Source organism: Clarias gariepinus, chromosome 23, assembly GCF_024256425.1.
Source record: "Clarias gariepinus isolate MV-2021 ecotype Netherlands chromosome 23, CGAR_prim_01v2, whole genome shotgun sequence".
Taxonomy (NCBI): domain Eukaryota; kingdom Metazoa; phylum Chordata; class Actinopteri; order Siluriformes; family Clariidae; genus Clarias; species Clarias gariepinus.
Genome location: NC_071122.1, coordinates 24,577,501 through 24,599,463, shown reverse-complemented (window position 1 = coordinate 24,599,463; position 21,963 = coordinate 24,577,501). Strand labels below are relative to the sequence as shown.

At 44.3% G+C, this 21,963-nt stretch overlaps 1 protein-coding gene across 1 annotated transcript in view; it reads left to right on the top strand.

The window, feature by feature from the left end:
* Nucleotides 1–21,963, top strand: part of cacna1da (calcium channel, voltage-dependent, L type, alpha 1D subunit, a) — a 98,542-nt gene that overhangs the window by 40,083 nt on the left and 36,496 nt on the right. Inside the window, exons 9-22 of the mRNA XM_053484197.1 lie at nt 2,912–3,078; nt 9,419–9,491; nt 9,629–9,655; nt 13,267–13,427; nt 13,562–13,787; nt 14,054–14,261; nt 14,443–14,563; nt 15,251–15,332; nt 15,859–15,895; nt 16,032–16,062; nt 16,155–16,281; nt 16,448–16,577; nt 18,790–18,849; nt 21,633–21,739. Of these exons, the coding sequence (XP_053340172.1) occupies nt 2,912–3,078; nt 9,419–9,491; nt 9,629–9,655; nt 13,267–13,427; nt 13,562–13,787; nt 14,054–14,261; nt 14,443–14,563; nt 15,251–15,332; nt 15,859–15,895; nt 16,032–16,062; nt 16,155–16,281; nt 16,448–16,577; nt 18,790–18,849; nt 21,633–21,739 (1,557 nt within the window). The remainder of the gene's footprint in view (nt 1–2,911; nt 3,079–9,418; nt 9,492–9,628; nt 9,656–13,266; nt 13,428–13,561; nt 13,788–14,053; nt 14,262–14,442; nt 14,564–15,250; nt 15,333–15,858; nt 15,896–16,031; nt 16,063–16,154; nt 16,282–16,447; nt 16,578–18,789; nt 18,850–21,632; nt 21,740–21,963) is intronic.

Genomic DNA, 21,963 nt, shown 5'->3' with positions numbered 1-21,963 from the left:
TTAGTGGGTTTGATGGGTGCGTGTGGTGTGTTTAGTGGGCTTTAGGGGTGCGTGTGGTGTGTTTAGTGGGTTAGAGGGGTGCGTGTGGTGTGTTTAGTGTGTTTGAGGGGTGCGTGTGGGGTGTTTAGTGGGTTAGAGGGGTGTGTGTGGTGTGTTTAGTGGGTTAGAGGTGTGTGTGTGGTGTGTTTAGTGGGTTAGAGGGGTGTGTGTGGTGTGTTTAGTAGGTTTGAGGGGTGTGTGTGGTGTGTTTAGTGGGTTAGAGGGGTGTGTGTGGTGTGTTTAGTGGGTTTGATGGGTGCGTGTGGTTTGTTTAGTGGGTTAGAGGGGTGCGTGTGGTGTGTTTAGTGGGTTAGAGGGGTGTGTGTGGGGTGTTTAGTGGGTTAGAGGGGTGTGTGTGGTGTGTTTAGTGGGTTTGATGGGTGCGTGTGGTTTGTTTAGTGGGTTAGAGGGGTGCGTGTGGTGTGTTTAGTGGGTTAGAGGGGTGTGTGTGGGGTGTTTAGTGGGTTAAAGGGTGTGTGTGGGGTGTTTAGTGGGTTTGATGGGTGCGTGTGGTGTGTTTAGTGGGCTTTAGGGGTGCGTGTGGTGTGTTTAGTGGGTTAGAGGGGTGCGTGTGGTGTGTTTAGTGTGTTTGAGGGGTGCGTGTGGGGTGTTTAGTGGGTTAGAGGGGTGTGTGTGGTGTGTTTAGTGGGTTAGAGGTGTGTGTGTGGTGTGTTTAGTGGGTTAGAGGGGTGTGTGTGGTGTGTTTAGTAGGTTTGAGGGGTGTGTGTGGTGTGTTTAGTGGGTTAGAGGGGTGTGTGGTGTGTTTAGTGGGTTTGATGGGTGCGTGTGGTGTGTTTAGTGGGCTTTAGGGGTGCGTGTGGTGTGTTTAGTGGGTTAGAGGGGTGCGTGTGGTGTGTTTAGTGTGTTTGAGGGGTGCGTGTGGGGTGTTTAGTGGGTTAGAGGGGTGTGTGTGGTGTGTTTAGTGGGTTAGAGGTGTGTGTGTGGTGTGTTTAGTGGGTTAGAGGGGTGTGTGTGGTGTGTTTAGTAGGTTTGAGGGGTGTGTGTGGTGTGTTTAGTGGGTTAGAGGGGTGTGTGTGGTGTGTTTAGTGGGTTTGATGGGTGCGTGTGGTTTGTTTAGTGGGTTAGAGGGGTGCGTGTGGTGTGTTTAGTGGGTTAGAGGGGTGTGTGTGGGGTGTTTAGTGGGTTAGAGGGGTGTGTGTGGTGTGTTTAGTGGGTTTGATGGGTGCGTGTGGTTTGTTTAGTGGGTTAGAGGGGTGCGTGTGGTGTGTTTAGTGGGTTAGAGGGGTGTGTGTGGGGTGTTTAGTGGGTTAAAGGGTGTGTGTGGGGTGTTTAGTGGGTTTGATGGGTGCGTGTGGTGTGTTTAGTGGGCTTTAGGGGTGCGTGTGGTGTGTTTAGTGGGTTAGAGGGGTGCGTGTGGTGTGTTTAGTGTGTTTGAGGGGTGCGTGTGGGGTGTTTAGTGGGTTAGAGGGGTGTGTGTGGTGTGTTTAGTGGGTTAGAGGGGTGCGTGTGGTGTGTTTAGTGGGTTAGAGGGGTGTGTGTGGGGTGTTTAGTGGGTTAGAGGGGTGTGTGTGGTGTGTTTAGTGGGTTAGAGGGGTGTGTGGTGTGTTTAGTGGGTTAGAGGGGATTTGGTAAAAGTGTTCATGGGTAATAAACCTGGGGGCGGAGTTTTAGAGATCACATATTAACTCGTTACAAAGTTACCAGTTGTAGTTGATTGTAGCATTATGGTACTAGCGTCATACACTCACCACACACACACGAACAATCCTCTGCTACTTCACCTTTCCTCTTCCTGTTGTCTCAATGCACATCTAATATCAGGTACGAACGCTCGTCTGCCGCTTCGTGAGCGTAGCGTTACACACCTAATGACAATCACACACTCACTGACCTCCTCACCTCCCTTCTGTTCCTTCCTCTGTTCTTTCCATCATTGTTCTTGCTGTTCTCTTTTCTTTTTTTTTTTTTTCTCTTTCATTTGTGAATCTTCAGCCACCCCCATCAGACCAGGCGCCCACAAACGCACACACACACACACACACACACACACACACACACACACACACACACACACACATTCCTAGGCTGAAATTAATCTCATTGCCCCAGCCTTCAGTTCTCTCTGTGCTTTCTCTTAATGTGGAGACATTAATACTCTTTTTCAAACACACACACACACACACACACACACACACACACACTGTTCCTGTCTGGATGCACACTAAGCATGTCCTATAGACAAGGGCAAACTGAGGCAGTCAAAGAGACTCTACACACACACACACACACACAGTTGTACGGACACAGCAGGGATTTCTATCCGTCTCGTCTTTTGTCTCACTCGATTCAGGGATTTTACACTTTCTGACTCAGTGCTCGAGCCGTGACTCGTGTAATCTCTTGACTCAGATTGTACGTCACGTGCGGCTGGGTAAAGGATGCTAACGCTGTGTGACCTCTAGTGGGACGACTCTTATTGAGAAATGATGAGCACGCCACCTGCTGGTGGAAACAGGAAGTGCATCACGCTCTAGCGTAAATAGCACAACTGCCTGACTCTCTTTTATATGGAAGGCCAAAGAGGCCCCGTGCTATTATTTTTGTCAGGCTCTGATATTCTGTAGTTCATTTACATGGCTCAGGGCGTGAATTCTCTGTGGTTTATCAAAATATTAAATAATAATCAGGAGAGAGGATTCTTGGTCCGTTGTTCCTGATCATCAGCAGGTGTGTGTTCAGTACGGGAAGTCCTGATCTGAGCATGAAACTATCTGTGCTTCTGTGGTGTATTGGAGAAAGCAAGTGCATGCTCATGCATGTGGTCACTCCCATGTGCCGTAGTGTGTTTGTGAGTTTGCACACGTGTGGGCTAATCATTATGCGCGTGTGTGTGTGTGTTGTGTGAGCATAGCGAGTTCTCAAAGGAGCGAGAGAAGGCAAAAGCCCGTGGAGATTTCCAGAAGCTCCGTGAGAAGCAGCAGATGGAGGAGGACCTGAGGGGCTACCTGGACTGGATCACGCAGGCCGAGGACATCGACCCGGACAACGAGGATGAGGAAGACGGAAGCAAACACAACCGTGAGTCCTCAACACACACAAAAACACACACAGGATAGATTTTCATTACGACTCGAGCACAGTTTTGTATCAGCCTTATGTAAATCCCTCTTTCTGAAGTCAGTTAAACAGGAGAGTGACTTAGGTGTCGAGGTGCAGACTGAAAGTAAAAGCGCTGCGGTGCATCGAGCGCCGTGTTCCTGAGCTCCGGGCCAGCTGTGCTCACTCGGTAGTGTGTGTGCAAGAGAATGTTGGCTCAGCAAAGTCCAGTAGAAGAAAAATCCTAATTCAAGTCCTCCTTTACAGAGAGCAGAAATACACAGATGGAGCTCAGACTCGAACCTTCCTGCTTACACCGCAGTCCTGAAACTCACAGTTGTTCAACGACACACGCCATCTTGAAACGCTAAGGCACTCCTGTCTGAGACAGGGCGCTTTCACACTAGGTATGATGTATTTGCACCGTGCCCAGAAATGATTCTGTCCCTCGTCTCGACTCCTTACTCCCGCACTGGCCAGAGCTTACATTATTATTATTATTTATTTATTTTTTTCTCTCTGTACTCGGGTACACTTAAATATTTTCACTCTCTGATACAGCAGGTGGCAGTATGCACCTAGTTGGTTTGTGAGCCACCATTAGACACTAAGAAAATGAGCATGTCAACAGCAAATTACTTTCGCTCATGCTCTGAGATTTTGGAGGAGACAGACGGCATTGACGATGTCACGTCTAAACAGCAACCTACTTCCATGCTCAGCTCCGTGCCGTGCCCAAACCGCCTCTTCTTGTGGACGATTCCCGATCTTGGTACAAGTGTGTTCTAACTGATCAAAATGAACCAGACTTTGGAGTCATGCGTTCTCTTAAACGTTCCCGAAGCCCCAGAGTGAAACGACCCTTAAACTCCTGAGCTTTAGCGTGCGTTTCAGAAATAAACAACTCCAAACGCACCTCGACTGCTTCAGTGGTTAGAAAGCACATCATGAGTCCTTACAATGATTCCAGTGCAACAAATTGTCTCTCATTTACGACATGATGTCATCGGCTCAGCTAGCTCATAAGGTTTTAGTCGCTGAGACAGGTCACCAGTGATGCTTGAGGACAAACAGCAGGAAGGGGGGTCGGGCGTTCCTTTGTGTTTATCGCCCACGGCGTGTCCTACTGCCACGGCGTCCATTTTACTACGCCATTACCACCGCTTCCATCCAGATGTTTCAGAGAGTTTAGGCTGGTTTCGAAGAACTTGGCTACAATCACAGTCCACCACACACACACACACACACACACACAAACTATAATTTTTCTCCCGAAAACACATTCCATTCACATAATTTTTCCTGTTTTTTTTGTCATTTAAATTTGCTCTTCTTTTTTAAAACGTACAAATGTTCCCATCATATTAACGCATCATACTAACTGTGTGGAGTCAGCCTCGTGTAGCCCTGTAGCCTTCAATCACCTCTTAATCACCACTGGTACTGGACTTGGAGTTATTAATAAAAAACATGTGGATGGAAAGCACATCAGTGTGATCATGTGTTCATCGATGGTTTCTGTGACTAACCTCTCATCTTCCTCTTGTCCCTCTCCAGCACACCAGACCACTCACGCCTGCAGTCTTGCTGTTATTGTTGTTGTTGTTTGTTATTTGTTGTTTGTTGTTGTTGTTATTATTAATGTCATGTATGCTTTATACCCACCTGTGCCCGGCCGCGCCCTCTGTGCCAGCGTCTCTCCGCATTCCAGCTCCTGACTTCTGCCACATCCAGAAGCGTTTATGCACCACAGTTAAAGTTCTGTTGCGTGTCTTCGAGGGTTGCCATGTCTCCAAAAGATGCGTGTAAATTCCTGAAATTATGCCGTAATACTTTTGGTTCATACATAAGAATCTAAGTAATTACTGTCCTCGCGTTTACTTTAATTACGTTTCCCTGGTGTGTTTTTTATCTCCAGAGAAACACACTCAGCCAAACATGGTGTCGGTGCTAAATTGGTGCTATTGGTGTGTCACCTACTGTGGGTGAAAAAGTAAATTTTCAGACAGGATCATGCATAATCCTTAACGTTTCTCATCTGCTGATCCATGCTTTTTTTTTGTTAATATTTACACATTTATATTTTTTTAGATAAAAAAAAAACACATTTGCTAAATACAATTTCATGTCCTTTTTATGTTCCAGCGTCTGTAACTTTTTTAAATTCCAATCTTTTAATGATCTTAACTGTTGTTCAGATGAAACTCCGCTTATTTAAGAAAAGTGTTTTATGGTAAAATGCTAATTTGTTAGGATTCTGTAACATGAATATGAGATGGTTACGGACACTACAGATCTTTTACTTTTTACATTTTTTTTCCAAAAACCAATTTAAGCAACAATTTTTACTTCTAGAAATATACTTCCACCAATTTTAGTATCAATACTGATAAAGAAATAGGAATAATTTGCATTTTGAATGATTATTGTTTAAAGTGACAAAATAAATATAACACTAAAAAATGGCCATTTCTGGGGCTCATATAAAATGATCTCTCTAAAACAGCTGAAGTTACCAACTGGAAATGTTTTTAGGGAAGTGAGATTGGTCATTTCCATGTTGTAAAAACTTCAAAAGTAGCTTCTTTGGCCACACAAACTTTTTGTATTAAATGAATAACATTCATAACAAAAATTTTTTAAATCAGCACCGAGACTGTCCTTTGGCCGACTGGTTCTGTAGATACGCCTCCTGCACCGTCTTACAGCCTCCCTGTCTCCTGCATCCTGATGTTGAGTAAATTTCATTTTAAAGCCAATTTTAAATCAAACCCTGTAATAAAATCGCACCCGCATCCGGAGAGTTTCGTCTTTTAATCCCGCTTCGTTAGTGTACGCTGATACCAACACAGGTTTAGGAGTACCAGGTGTACAGTACCAGGTGTCCCTCTTTATCGTCCACCCCGTGTCTGATTAGCATCCTCGCGGCGTCCGGGAGAGCGCACCGCGTCTAGTCGGGAGCTGGAACCGGCGCAGACGTTGCAGGGGCCCCCTGTAGGTGTGGCCGGGCGTGGTCTCTGCTCTAACCGATGTCCGGCCTCATTACTTGCTCTTTCACTCTTGTGTCGGTGCTGCGCGTGTGTGAATTGGTGCGCTTCCTGGGGTGTGTGGCGCGGGCCGGCGGCTGGCACAGGGGTCACACTCGCTGACATCATGAACAAGAAGAAGAAAGGGTTAGGCTGGTTCAGTCACTCTTCTGACACTCACGGTAAATCCACACACACTTCCCCCAAAAGCAGCGAGAATGTGCAATGTGTTAGTTGTGTGTGTGTGTGTGTGTCAGAGGAGGGAGTGTGTTTGGGGTAACGCGAGTGTTTGTGTGTGACATCTGGATTAGAATGTTCTTATGCTTATGAGGAAGAAGAAAACACAGGAAAGGAGTGTGTGTGTGTGTGTGTGTGTGTGTGTGTGTGTGCATGTTTCTGTGTTTCCTGTTGCTTTGCATCCATCTGTCTCCTCTCCCCATCATTCTTGCTGCTGTAATAGATTTCTCTTGTATTCTCACACACTCACACACTCGCGTCAGGGTCTGAGATGAACATTTATCTTCAGGAAATCCATCCTTCTTTCTATTTTCTTTTTTCTTTTATTTAAACCAAATGATGTAGCTCACTATTCAGGCTGGAACTCCTCCACCTCGAGGAGAACAGTGAGGTGTAATGTTTAATCAGCAGGATTAGTGTGCAGTATACGGTGATATAATGATGTCACTTCCTGCAGAAGGCCGTGTATGTGTTCCTGTCACGCCCTGACCTCGCCGCCGCGTCGTTCCCCTGTCCCATGTTCGGTGTGTCCCCTGTCCCATGTTCGGTGTGTCCCCTGTCCCATGTTCGGTGTGTGTCTTCATTTCGGACCCTGCTCGAAGCCGTCATCTCTCTCACGTTCTGCCTCGAGGGAAAAAATGCATATTAGGCAGAAAGCGAACATCATCCAGTGTTTTTTTGTATGGGGTGGGGGGGGGGGGTTGTGGACAGGGGGCCAAAACATCTTTTCCATCTCTTTTCTTTTTTTTAAAAGTGAGAGAATGGGGCCAAAAAGGCTTTTAGCTCAGCACTTCCTGAAGTCATCACACACACGGTACATCCAACACGGCTGTGTCAGCACTCGGAGAGAGAGAGAGAGAAAGAGAGAGATGATGGAATGAAGAAGGAATAAAAGTAAAGGATCAGAGTGAGAATAAACTGGAGATAGAGAAAGAGAGAAAAATAGAAGGAAAGGAGTGAGAAAAAAAATAGAGAGAGAGAGAGATGTAGTGAGAATGTGAGACAGAAATGTTGGGAGTGAGAGAGAGTGAGTTCTGTTCAAATAAGTTTTATTTGTATAGCGCTTTTAACAGGGTTTATTGTCGCAAAGCAGCTTTACAGAATCAAAAGAAAAATACAGAAATAAGTATAAAATGTACGAATCAGAATGATCAGATCGTCCCTGAGTGAGTGAGTGAGTGTGTGAGTGTGTGAGTCAGGAGAAGTATGCAGGCTGTCCATTCCGTTCCAGTACTTATGACTGGTAAGACACACACACACACACACACGTATCTACCTGACCAGCGCTGTCCTCAGAAAACCTCCAAAATCTTGTTTAAATAAGTGAATGAAACCGTCCCCAAACCCCAGGACGGAGCCGCGTCTGAGCGCGGAGACGCCCGTGAGCGCGCAGTGTCACGACTAACTGGTTTTCTGATGACGTCGTGGTGACGCATGCTGATATGCTCTCTGAGTGCTTCTCACTGTATCCCAAACGCTAGAGTTCAGTCGCTGTTTTAATCACACACACATACATTATCAGTCAAAAGTTTGGACACCCCTTGTAACTACATGGTCTACACTGTAAACAAAGCTAAAGCCATGTTGCAAAATATACACTATTTCTTTTCTTTTTGATCAGTTGATATTGAGATGTTTCTGCTACGTCTGCTCTGTCAAGCCTAATCACAGCTCTAATCTGAGGCGCTGGTTGGTAATTGGTGATTTCTAAGACTGCAAACTCTAGCACTTGACAATACTGTGCCTTGGAAAAGTATTCATTCAGTATTTTTTATTTTTTTGGTCAAAATCTTTTACAAATAAAAATCTATAATCAACAACCGGACCGGAGAAGTTTAAAGCAGGGTTAGGTTAAGAATAAATATCCTAAACTTTGAGCGATAAGCCATGTGGAACTGCAACGTCTTTCAGCAATGGCTTTCTTCTCACCGCTCTTCCGGTCATGACTAATACCGTAGTTGTCCTGTGTACAGACTCTCCCACCTGAGCTGTGGATCTCTGCAGCTCCTCCAGAGTCACCCTGGGCCTCTTGGCTTCCTCTCTGATTAATGCTCTCCAGGTGGACATCCAGGTCTTGGTAGGTTTGCAGTCGTGCCGTACTCTTTCCATTTTTCAGATGATGGATTGAACAGCGCTCTGTGAGACGTTCAAAGCTTGGGATATTTTTTTAGATCCTAACCCTGCTTTAAACTTCTCCACAACTTTATCCCTGAGCTGTCTGGTGTGGACAACATGTGGAAATGTTCAAGAGGTAGGAATACTTTTGCAAGGCACTGTACCAGGATAGTTGACCTTTGTGTCTTAAAATGCCAAATAACTGTTGATGTGGTTATTTCATAGTGTTCATAGAAAACACCAGTATTGTTTGAGAATGTAGGAAATAAATCACTAAACACAAAAAACACTGGAGTAGAAGATGCGTCCAAGCTTTTGACTGGTGCTGCGCTCGTCCATCAACTGAGAAAGAAACTCAGACTCGACTCCGACTTCTTTGCGAGCTGAACGATCTCTGCGCTCAGACCCTGGCGTTTGGGATACACCTCTTGATATCTTAGAATGTAAAATGTTCCCCCTGTTTCCCCTGACACAGCACTGCTCTGTCTCACACACACTGAGGAGTGAGACAGGTTTCTGAGGACTGACTCACGTTTCCACCGCGGTGTCATCGTACACAATCAGACTCCGGATAAACCCATTCAAACCTTTAACTCATTACTGTGGGGAAATTATAAGCCTCTCACTTCCATTGCGTCCAGGACGAACTGTCGCCATGGCGATGGAGCGACTCCACCGGACACACCCTCCTTAATGAGCGGCAGGGTCTGTGTAGAGTCAGTGGAAATGTGTGGAACGGTTCCTGTGCTGTGTCTAGAACAGAACCGGACTCTCGGGTCCCTTGTTAGAGAACTAACTGTCTAACAACCTCAATCTCACACGTGTCCCATAGCTGGGCCAGTTTAAAAACAGGTTTCTTAAACACTGAATGAGAGGATCGTGGTTTCGGGAAACGAGCGTGTGTTTTTAAGTGTGTGTGTGACGAGATGTGTGTGACGTTGCAGCGAGTGTTCCAGCTAGCGATACCGAATCCGTCAACACGGAGAAGGCTGAAGAGAAATGCTGTGACCCTTTGTGGTAAACACACACACACACACACACACACACACACGCATTTTGTTACAATAGTTAAACTGTTTTTTATTATGTACACGAAGCAGTAAAATTAGAAATAAAGGAAAATTTTGACTTGTCTTAAATTGTTTATGTTTCAGTCAGAAAATTTCCAAGTCAAAATTCAGGTGAGGAGTAAGACACACACACACACACACACACACACACTTAACCCTGCATGGTGCACTGCATCTTCACAGACAGTACCTTTTTCTTTTTAAACTGTGCAATAGTTTAGTTTAAATTGATAAAAAAAAATCATACATACATACTTATTTAAAAATATTTATTTTATTAAATATAAAAAAATTAAATAGTTAAAAAATGTCTTGTTTTTATTTTTTGTACACACACACACACACTTATCCTTTAGTCTTTATCTGTACAGTGTGGAGTTTGTTGCACTTGCACTGCACTATTGTTGTACAACAACGTATGTGACAAACTAAATTCTTTAATCTTGAATCAATAAGTATAAATCTAAATGTTATTAATATAGAGATTTGATGTGCATCTGTATGTATTGTTTATTTGTTCAAATTCTGACTTGAAGTTACTTTTATTCAACCAGCATTTTTTTTTTTGTTGATTAGAAATGACACAGGCGTCTCCCAGAAGAGAGAGACATAATTGTGGAATTATTATTCTCAAATTATTACTCATCTTTTATTTACATTTGAACAAAAAGTGGCACGTCCAACATTATTCGTACTGTACCCTTCTCAATAATCAATTGAAAAGCCTTTATTGGCGGTTACAGCAATCAAACGCTTCCCATAATTGCCGACCAGCTTTTTGCACGTCTCCACTGGTATTTTTGTCCATTCGTCTTCAGCGATGAGCTCCAACTCTTTCAGGTTGGAGGGTCTCCTTGCCATCACCCTGATCTTTAGCTCCCAATTCTCAGTGGATTTAAATCAGGACTCTGGCTGGGCCGCTGCAAAGCGTTAATGTTTTTGTCTGCTAACTATTTCTTCACCACTTTTGCTGTGTGTTTTGGGTTGTTGTATGAAATGTCCACTGGTGCCCAAGGCCAGGTTTCTCTGGAGACTGCCTGATGTTCTTGAGAACTTGGATGTATTGCCCCTTTTTCATGGTGCCGTTTAGCGTGACTAGGTTCCCCGGCTGAAAAACACCCACAAAACAATAGGTCCCCACCACCATGTTTGGCAGTGGGCATGATGTTCTTAGGGTTGAAGGTTTCTCCTTTTTTACGCCAAATAAGGGCTACATCATTGTGGCCAAACAATTCAATTTTTTATTTCATCAGACCATAAAACAGAAGACCAGAAATCTTCTTTTTTGTACAGACGAGCATTTGCAAAGGCCAAGTGGGCTTTTGTGTGCCTTATCTGGAGAAGTGGTGTCCTCCTTGGTCTGCGTCCGTGGAACCCAGCTGTGTGAATTGTCTTTTGGACTGTCTGCCTTGAGATGTTGCCACCAGCAGAGCCCAGATTCATCAGGATGGCCTTGGTGGGGATCCTTGGATTCGTTTTGACCTCTCTCACTCTCTCACTACTCCTGGCCAGTACAGGTGTCACTTTTGGCTCCTGACCACGCCCTCTAAGATGTTTTACAGTGCGGAGCGTCTTGTATTTTTTAATAATACTTTGCGCTGTAGCCTCTGGAACTTCAAATCATTTAGATGTGGTCTCATAGCCCTTTCCTGACTTGTGAGAAGCCAATGCGCAGCTGCAGGTCCTCAGTCAGCTCCTTTGTTTTAGCCATGACTGTCCACAAACCAACAGCAGAGAGCCTCTGTTTGTCACCCACTGAGTTAATTAAAACAGCTCTTCCTAATGAATCAGGGAAATTAGGAGGCTTTAGAACGGCTTGGACTATTTGGAATGGTGTAGAACTCTGGGTTTCCCATAGACTATGACAGATTGCAAAGGGTTATTAAAATAATTTTGGCCACTTTTTGTCCAAATGTAAATAAAAGCTGAGGAATACATTAGGTCTGGTTTACAATACATAAGTCTGTGTCATTTCCGGTCCCAAAAAACTTGCTGGTTAAAAAAAGTAACTTTAAGGCCTTGTTCACACGGGTGTTCAATTTTTGGATAAATGAACGTGCTCTGAACATCCTAGACGTTTATGTTGCGTTTTGTAGTGGAGCTTGATTGACTTCTACACCGGCGTTTGTTTGTCTCTGTCTAACGCCAGCCTGCAGCCCAGATTGTAGTTTGTGTGTTAACCTGTGGGGGCAGTGTGTCGGGAACTGGATATGAAACTAAAGGAAGCTTTTTTTTGTGGTTTATGAAGAAATGCGAAAATTTCCGCGTATGTTTTTCAACAATTTTTTATTTTTATTTTGCCCTTTTCCGCATTTCCCTATGTATAGCATGTAGGATCATGGGATATATCCGGTCCTCCGAAGCGTAAAATGAACGCGAAGTGAACGCACTAGAAGCGTTTTCCTTGTGTTCGTTGGGTTTTGACGTTCGTTTGGGTTGTTCGATGTTTTTTTGATGTCGTATAAACGTGCAGCCGGACAAACGCACGTCACCAAAGCCCGTGTGAACACTCTCATTGACTCCTATGTGTAGAAAACACTCTGCGCTTGATCTGCGCTCACCGGACGCTACGGATGCAAGAAAAACGCTCGATTTGAACAAGGCCTAAGTCAGAATTCGTCAGGGGTAAAAAAACTTTACAAGGAATAAATCTCTCCGGAAAAAAAAAAAAAAAAACCAGTCTGAGTCACTTGAGTATCTGTGTGTTGCACTGCAAAGTCTACACAAACTGTCACACAGGCAGAATAACCCGCATCATCTATATAAATAAAAGAAAGGTTTTGTCTGTTTATTGGTTAGAACTCGCTCTTCCAATGATATCTTTACGTTTCAAGATTTAATAATTAACAATCATCGTGCGTAACTACACGCAACGTATTAAATCCTGCTTCATAGTGGCTTCAGGTTCTAGTGTCCCGACCCGTCATGGATGAGAGCGAGTTCTCGTAACCAGGCAGAATTTGCTAACCTTATATAAGGTTGCTAACACACACACCAAAAGATAAAAATGTTTACAAAAAAATCAACAAAAATTAAGTTCTTCTCTAAAAGAAGTTTTTTTTTTTTCTAAAATTATTTCATAAATTATTCATTATTTTATCTTAATCGTAACTGCAGGTCAACTACACTTAATGTTTTAGTATTTAAAAGAAAAAACATTTTGAATAAGTTTCGCGGATCACATGTATTTAAAGATGATGTACAAATACCAGTATGACATCATTTTAGAAAAGGGGGAATTTTATGTTAAGACCCCGAAATATCCCTGGATGCTGGACAAAAAGCATCACACTAAGATGTCACAAAATATGACGTGACTCAGGAAATAATTAGCCACTTTTATGCATAATTACGGCAGTCACTCATCTCGATAAGATCTAAATGTGTACCGGGTTTCGCATGTATTCGTCGAAGTGTGTATGAGTTATGTAGCAAAAATCTTGTGTGATGGTGGCGTGCCACGCCCAGGGCCCAGCTGATCAGGCATCCTAATGACAGCAGATTCCCACCAGTGTGCTGATTTTCATGACTGATCCCCAAAAAGCTCAGGGTGCTGGAAAAAAAAGCCCCACTCACACACACTATGACGACATGGGCTGGATGTCATAGCGCGTAATAAAGTAAAAGACAGATCGTACAGGGGTTCGAGTAATAGTGACATCGCTTGTGTGCTAGAGTACCAGTAGCGCGTCCGTGTTAACATCACTTCCTGTTCCTGGCAGTCGGCGCTGGCGTCGCTGGAACCGGTTCTGCCGCAGGAACTGCCGCGTGGCCGTCAAATCCATCCCGTTTTACTGGATGGTGATCATCCTGGTGTTCCTCAATACGCTCACCATCGCGTCGGAGCACTACAACCAACCCAACTGGCTCACAGTAGTGCAGGGTGAGAAACACACACACACACACACACACACACACACACACACACACTCAGGAATGCAAAGATGCTACTCCCATCCTAATCCTTCACTGTCGTATTGTGTGTGTGTGTGTGTGTGTGTGTGTGTGTGTGTTCAGGGGTGGCCAATAAGGTGCTGCTGGCGATGTTCACGACTGAGATGCTGGTGAAGATGTACAGTCTCGGCATGCAGTCCTACTTTGTCTCACTGTTTAACCGCTTTGACTGTTTTGTCGTATGCGGCGGAATCATAGAGACGATCCTAGTGGAACTTGAAATCATGTCTCCACTCGGCATCTCCGTGCTCCGCTGTGTACGACTCATGAGGATCTTCAAAGTCACACGGTAAGATCTCTGATCTAACTAGTGGTAAAGTAGCGAACAAAAATAAACGCGTAGCCTCCAGGATTTTAAATATGTCGTCATCATCATCATCATCATCATCATCAGGTCTAAACCACGCTGTGTTCTAGCGAAAACAACGTCAGCGTGGTGTCACGTAGCTCCTCCTAACACACCTCACGTCTTTATTCTGTGAAGGCACGTCTGTGTGTGAGCCCGAGACCTGTCGCTATAGAAACGTCCTGGTTTGTCTGTGTGTCTCTGCGCAGTCACTGGGAGTCTCTCAGTAACCTGGTGGCATCTCTGCTGAACTCCCTAAAGTCCATCACCTCGCTGCTGCTCCTGCTCTTCCTCTTCATCATCATCTTCGCACTGCTCGGGATGCAGGTGTTCGGCGGCAAGTTCAACTTCGACGACATCCACAAGAAGCGCAGCACCTTCGACAACTTCCCCCAGGCCCTGCTGACCGTCTTTCAGGTGAGTGTGTGTGTGTGTGTGTGTGTGTGTGTGTGTGCGCCATGACTCCTGCACCGTGTTTCATAACCTCACACGCGAGTGCATGAAGTTTATTTGAGACCTAAACCTAAACCAACCTGACGATAATGATGATGATGATGATGATGATGATGATGAGATCACACATGTGTTCGTTTCTCAGATTCTAACTGGAGAAGACTGGAACCAGGTGATGTACGACGGCATCATGGCGTACGGCGGCCCTTCGTCATCGGGGATGATCGTGTGTATCTACTTCATCATCCTCTTCGTCTGTGGAAACTGTATCCACTTCCTGTTTATCTGGAAAAACTGAACTTTAAATGAATTATTCCTCGTTCCTGGCTGTTCCTACTGGGAGAATTATTATTATTATTATATTATTATCTTCACGTTTTATACATTGAAGAACAAAAACCAGTCTGTCTCTAAGTCTGTCTGTCTGTCCACCCAGATTTTGTCACAGCGTCACACAAAACTGCCTGAAGTTTAATCTGCACCATCAGTGAATCTAAATGTGGAGTAAAAGTGATGTGATGAACAGTTATGTGTGGGATTTAATAATCTACTGTAAAATAATCTACTAATGCGCTACTGTCTCAATGTAAACAAACACCTGCACCAATAGATATTAATTAGAAAAGATAAAGTGGGACAAAGACAAAGACAAAGACAGAGAGTTCTGCTGTACAGAGAGACACACAGACATGGACGTGGGCTTCAACCTCAAATCATAATAATAATAATAATAATAATAATATCACTGATTACATTAAAGGTCAGCAGATTATTATTAGATTTAGCCTTTTAACTGTTTCTACAAACTCTTTAAACCTCAATGACGCGCACTAACGCTAGTTATTATCATTATTGCTACAGTTAGGTATTCATTATATAGGTGTGTGTATATTATAGGTGTGTGTATATTATGTGTGTGTGTGTGTTGTTCCTTGACGAGTGTCCTAACTCAGACATCCTCCTGAACGTGTTCTTGGCCATCGCCGTGGACAGCTTGGCAGGCTCGGGTTCGCTCGACGCGTCTAAGAAGACAACGTAAATGCTAAAAGCGCACGCGAGCGAGGCGACCCGATAGCGCGAGGCTTCTCCTTCAGCCTTTAGTATCGCTTCTTATCGCTACGCTTGTACCACAGCAGGGGGTCTGATTTCTCACAGCCGTAGTAATAGCTTATAGGGTCGCTATAGCAACGGCTTCTACACAGGGGGGGGGGGCTTTTACTTTAGAACCAAACATATTACACAGACAGGTAACTGTAAGGGAGGATGTAAATATAAACCAGTAGGATTTGAGACAGGTAAAGTGTGTAACTGTGGTACAAGCGGTGTGTGTGTGTGTGTGTGTGTGTGTGTGTGTGTGTGTGTGTCCTGCTCTGTGTTCCAGCTCACACACTGTTGTCGTCTTGAGAACAGCACAGTCTCACAGTCTGGGCTACAGTGTACTACTACAGAAGGAGTGTGTTAGTGGTGTGTGTGTGTGTGTGTGTGTGTGTGTGTGTGTGTGTGTGTGTGTTACATGCACATCGTCAGTTTTCCATCTTTTTAATCTTCTCCTCTTTTTAAGTGATGACAGACTGGATGATGAAGACGAAGAGTTCAAGGTAAATGTTCTCCACTCTAAATATCCTCTGTGTGTGTGTTAGTGTGTGTGTGTGTGTGTGTATTAGTGTGTGTTAGTGTGTGTGTGTGTGTGTGTGTATACACTTGGCCTAAGTCCTTCTGTTTGTACACTCTCAGGTTCCGGTGGAAGATGAGAAGGAGGATGCAGGTAAAGTGGTGTGTGAGGATACGCATGTATCCTGGTGCATGTGTGTGTGTCGTGTCTAACTTATCGTGTGTGTGTGTGTGTGTGTGGAGCAGATGAGGAGGAGGAGGAAGTGGAGGCTCCATCAGGTCCTCGTCCTACCGTAGCAGAGCTGGTGAGGAAAGAGAAGATCATCCCCATACCCGAGGGTACGGCCTTCTTCATCTTCAGCAGCACCAACCCGTATGTATCTCACACACACACACACACACACACACACACACACACACACACACACACACACATGCACTCCAATTTTGTTTTATATACATACAAGTGTGTGAAGATTTTTTCAGCCTGTGTGTGTGTGTGTGTGTGTGTGTGTGTGTGTGTGTGTGTGTGTGTGCAGGGTTCGTGTCATGTGCCACACCATAATAAACCACCACATCTTCACCAACCTCATCCTGGTCTTCATAATGCTGAGCTCCGTCTCCCTCGCCGCCGAGGATCCCATCAGAACACACTCCTTCCGCAATATTGTAAGTCAGCAAGTGTGTGTGTGTGTGTGTGTGTGTGTGTGTGTGTGTGTGTGTGTGATTATGCGAATGTAGTTAATTTGTTAAAGCTTTGGATTATAGTAAGATGTCCGAGGGTGTTTTTGTCCCTCCTGCGTCCAGCTCGGTGTCTCTGCTGCTCCACTTCCTGCTTCTCTTTATAACAATAAACACAGATCCGATTAAACACCAGTGCGGATTAAACACCAGTGCGGATTAAACACCAGCAGCACGGACTAACGAGACGCGACAACACGCGCCGCTGCTTACTCTAAAGCTCAAATGTCAATCACGACGGCAACAGGAAAGTCACGTTTTGCCCGAAATGTACGCTCTATGAATTGAAGGTAAGGTGAAGAAATAAACCGTGTCTCTGAAAATCCACTTCTGCTCACGGCCAGGCAGCTCATTAGTATGCATGAAATCACACTAGGAGTTACGTCTACACCGCGGTCAGATCAGTCGCAGCGACCCCGTGCTCACACACTGCTCGGGGAAGTGGCACGGCTTCTGTCTGATTCAGCAAATAAAAAAAACGATTGTTGTTACACCGCGCTAGATGATGCCTTGAGTCTCGTTGTGGTTCTGACTTTTTGTCCAATCAGACGCTGTGGTCGGTCCTGACTTCTCATTCAGTAAGACGCTATCATCTTACTGGACTTTTCATCCAATCAGAGACCGTGTTTCTGACGTCGTCCAATCAGTTTTGAGCAGCTCTTTTGGTTTAAATTGGGATGATGTCACCGTGCATGGGAGACCTCCCCACCCCAGATCCCCCAAGGCGGTATATTACAAAGAAATTATTATTAGTTATTTATTTTTTTGAGCGATGGTATTTTACTCGACCTATAAGGTGGTGCTTACCGGAGCCTGGCAGCTACTGTAGCTCGGGACCTGACGACAATTCCATGGAGTCTGAAGAGTTAAATGAAAGTTAGTTTCAAGTACCACCGGGTGTTTTATTTTTTATCGAACATCAGAACCAGTATATTTTATACAAAACATCAAAAATAAACTGGAAAAAAATTGGCGTTCACATGAACACACAGTGTGCTAATGTACTCAGCCAGCTTGGTGTTCCCTGCTCGTCATGGCAGCTGTGTTCTGGTCTCCAGGTACAGTATTTAATAAGCTTTACAGTATTGTGTTAGCGACAGATTAAAATAGTGACCCTGTTTACACTTACATTTCTTGACTGTATTCTGATCACATCATGTCCAGTGTCTCCAGTCCATCAGACTGAAACAATAAGACGAGATGAGATAAAACTTTCATCAGTTCATCCCGGAGAAGATTCTGTAATCAGTGTTGTTCCTCACGTGCTGTTAGTTTCATTGTCGGTGTTTCCTTCACCTGGTGATATACAGTAGAGAGTGATGTTGTAAAGGTCAAATCCTTTCAACCAGTTCAACCAGAACGGTTTATTCCCCGGTTGTTGTGTAGGGGAACACCGCTGGTCTTCCAGTAAGCATTTCATGTATGGGTTAAATGAGTCTTCAGAGCAAGAGGGAACACACCTACCCAACTCCACCCAGTGTGCATACCTGTTCCCGCCAGTTTGGATGTAATCTGGTAGGGGATATCTGGAAACATTGAGTGACTGGCCAATCACAGGGTGTCTGGGAGCTTGTGCAGGTGGAAGAGGGCGGATAGCGCTTACCTGCAAGTGTGTTACACCATAGCATAATGTTGGCGAAGCAGGAATGTTCACAAAAACGCAGTAACGCTGGGGATGCATGTGATAGCCCTCCCCCCTCCCCGTTTGGTAGGTGTCGTCTACATGAGGAGGGGCCTAAATATGGGTGGGAATGTAGGTGGGAATGTAGGTGGGAATAGCTGAAATAAATGTGACACTGTTAAGGATAATAGGGACTCTGGACTTGTTTTAAAGATTTAATGTTTGACATATAAATGTAATTCTGGTGATCATACTGGCTGAGGTGTAAACAGGGTCACACTGCACCGTCATGATGACACTCCTGTGTTCCCCTGCTGTTCTCTACCCACGATGCCGTTTGTTAAAGGTGTCACCGTTGCTCTTTGCAGATACTTGGTTACCTTGACACTGCCTTCACAGCTATCTTTACTGTAGAGGTCATGTTGAAGGTAAAACCTGTGCTGCATGCCTGTGCCGTGGCGTGTGTGTGTGTGTGTGTTTCTGTGTTATGTAACGCTGTAACCATCTGATTTATTTCAGGTCCTAGGCTATGCAGATTATGTCTTCACTAGTCTGTTTACATTTGAGATTGTTTTGAAGGTAACCTTCAGAGTCCCGCCCGCGCGGCGTTCCTGCATCCTCGTCCCGTGTGTCGCCTGCTCAAGCTGCAGCCTGGCTTAACGCATCCCTTCCTTTCCTTTTCGTTTCCCTCCCCAGACCTGTTCTAAAGACAAAAAGAAACAAATGGCTTCATGGGCGAGACTAGACGGTTTTTAATCAACTCTGGACAAGACTGATGTCTGGCTCATTGAACTGATGTCTAGTACACAACTCCAGACCTGCCAACCCTGCAGTATATTTTCACTATAGTTGTTGATTCTAAGCACCAGGTGCTGAGGTGGGGAAAAAAAGCTTAAAATGCAGGAAAGTACAATTTGCTCAAAAAGACGAGCGACTGCTTCATCCCCCTCGAAGCAGCTGGCGGTCACCAGAAAACCTTGTTCGCAACTTTACTTTTTTTGCGTCGTTTCACCAAGGTGTGGCCCTGAATCTTTAGCTGTCATGAGCAATAATTAGTTAAATAAAGTTAAAGTGAAAGACAGTTTTACTGAACAAATCAAGATGAGACGTAGAGGTGAGACGTAAAGACAGAAGGCGGGGCTTACAGAAAGCGTCAGTTAATATCGTAGAGTTAAAAACATCTGCGCAACTGTCGATCGCTCCACAGGTGTTTTTTGCATTTTTTTTGCGTGACAGCAGAGCATTCAGAAGTTGAAACGAGTTCCTGTGCAAAACGTGCGAAGGTTGGCAGGCCTGCAGATCATTTGCGAATTGAAACATAAAATCAACTTACCAATGAAAGACAGAACTACCCAGCTACTTTGCGGGTACAGTTTTTATTAGAAATTATTCCTAACACGTCAGCCCCGTTGTAGCCAAAGCTTCGTCCGTGACCTAATGACTGACTGACTCTATGAAACCAGACAGTGCATGTTTCAGAGTATACGACGCATGAATGCAGCATGTCCTCCACACCCACAGGGGGCAGCACAGCAGCATAAAATTCCACTTTGCTGTGATAATAAACAGCGCTGTTATGCCTGCGTTTCCGCACTCTTTTCAATACGTCCTCATCAGCTTCCCGTCACCATTCGAACGTGTGAAATAGAGAAATAGAGAACTTAAACGGTAGCACACGCCCAGCCTCCACCTTGTTACCGTGGTTATAAGCATCGACGGAAGAGGCTCCTAGGTGTGTTCCTAGTGTATACTTGTTTTTTGCAAGAAGCTGTAGAGCAGACCTGTGAACTGCTACGCAATTAAGAGCTTATATTCTCCATTTTGTTAGTACAGTGTCAGGGTTTTCTGTTGGCCAAAACACAGTGTTGGTGCTGATTTTATGTTTTCATTTAAGTTATAAATGTAATACAGACAATATGTTTGGCCAAAGATGCTACTTCTGAAGTTTATGCAACGTAGAAGTGACCAATTACTCCCTCCCCTAAAAATTTAAAGTTGCTATCAGCTATCAGCTATCTCTGAGGTCTGCTGCATTGACATGCGCTGTATTCCCGCCTTTCCTGACCTTCTCATTTTGGCTGGTTTACTTTATGAATGCAAAGTCCATGCGTTTTTTTTTGTTTTGTTTTTGTTTTGTTTTGTTTTTTTGCTGTTCTGATGTTTCAGGAGACCAGCAGGGTGGCATGTGATTACAGCCCACATGAATGTGGTTGCAAGAGGGTTCCTACTTTATCTACCTAGCTTCTCTCTCTCTCTTTCTCTCTCTCTCTCCTCCTTTGGCTCATGGCTTCTCCACCATCGGCATGGCGCTCACACCGCATGCTGGTCCCGCCCGGTCCTATCGCCTGGCATGCATGCAAACGAACCTCTTACTAACACATTCATGCTGAAAAGGATGTTAGAGTTTGTGTTTTTCTAGCATTAGCTTTAGCTTTCAGCATCCTGCTCTGATTGCACCACTCTCGAACTAGAAGTAAATATCCATGAGTGTGTAAATGTAACAATTTCAGTGTGTATTAAAGGACTCTGTTTGTGTGCTTATGGCACAAAACATGCAATAATCCACACCTACTGTAGCAGGCCGTGTGTAATGGAGTTCGCGCTCCTCGTGCCCTTTGGAGAACCAGACTGATGCAGTGACATTTCCATGATGATAAAATGCCTAGATTTCATTTCCAGATTCCAAACTGATAGTTTTGACGTAGAAATAACTGAAAGTTAACTCTTGTGTCTGTCATGGCAAATGTTATGACACTGACATTTTAATGGTTAACATGAATAAATAATTAATGGCTATAAATGAGATCGATTATTATATAACGTGATAAGGTTTTGTTTCGCCATTGGCGATGCATCGTACTGCTTTTTAACGAGAAGTGTTTTAAATTTGGCGTATGGAGCTTGTACTGTATCTCTCGGCCCGCACCTCGTCTCGTTACAGACAATTACAGCCGCCGACTTTATAACAGTTTGGTTGTCTGATCCACGTTGTCGAAACACAACTACAAATGCTGTTCTTTTTTACAACAGATAAAACCTGTTCTGTGAAATGAGACAAAACATCAGACGCTGCTTTCAGTTGTGACAATTTTAAAACAACAAAGAAACCTGCTGTTTTCGCCACCTGCACATAAAATAGAGTCCTTCATGTGTTGACTGTGCATGCATGAGAGATAGAGTTTGTAAATGCATGTGCATCGTCTGCAGCTGTTTTAGGATTGTACTGCACTTTGGTAAACTGTGTTGTGTTAAAGGTGCTTTAAAAATAAGTTTGACTTTTGAACTTTTGTTCTACACCATGTTTTTTTTTTTTTTTTCTCCCAAAGCGAACGTCTCCTAATCGTTTCTTTCTCACCTCGCAGATGATGACCTTCGGAGCAGTTTTCCACAAGGGGGCGTTCTGCAGGAACTACTTTAACCTGCTGGACCTGCTGGTGGTCGGCGTGTCACTGGTGTCGTTCGGGATACAGTGAGTCCCAGCTGCACTCGCGTCACTCTCTCAAATCATTCTCTGTGTACTGGAAGAGGAGGCTCACTGTCCGAACCGTCGACTCTGACTTTATATACGTTTAAATCATTGATTTTTTTCTTCTTTACAGGAACACACCAATTTAATTAACATTCTGTTGAACTCAATAAAAAGCCAAAAAAGGAAAAAAAGTAATCGCGGCCTATAAAGCAAGCACGAGTTTT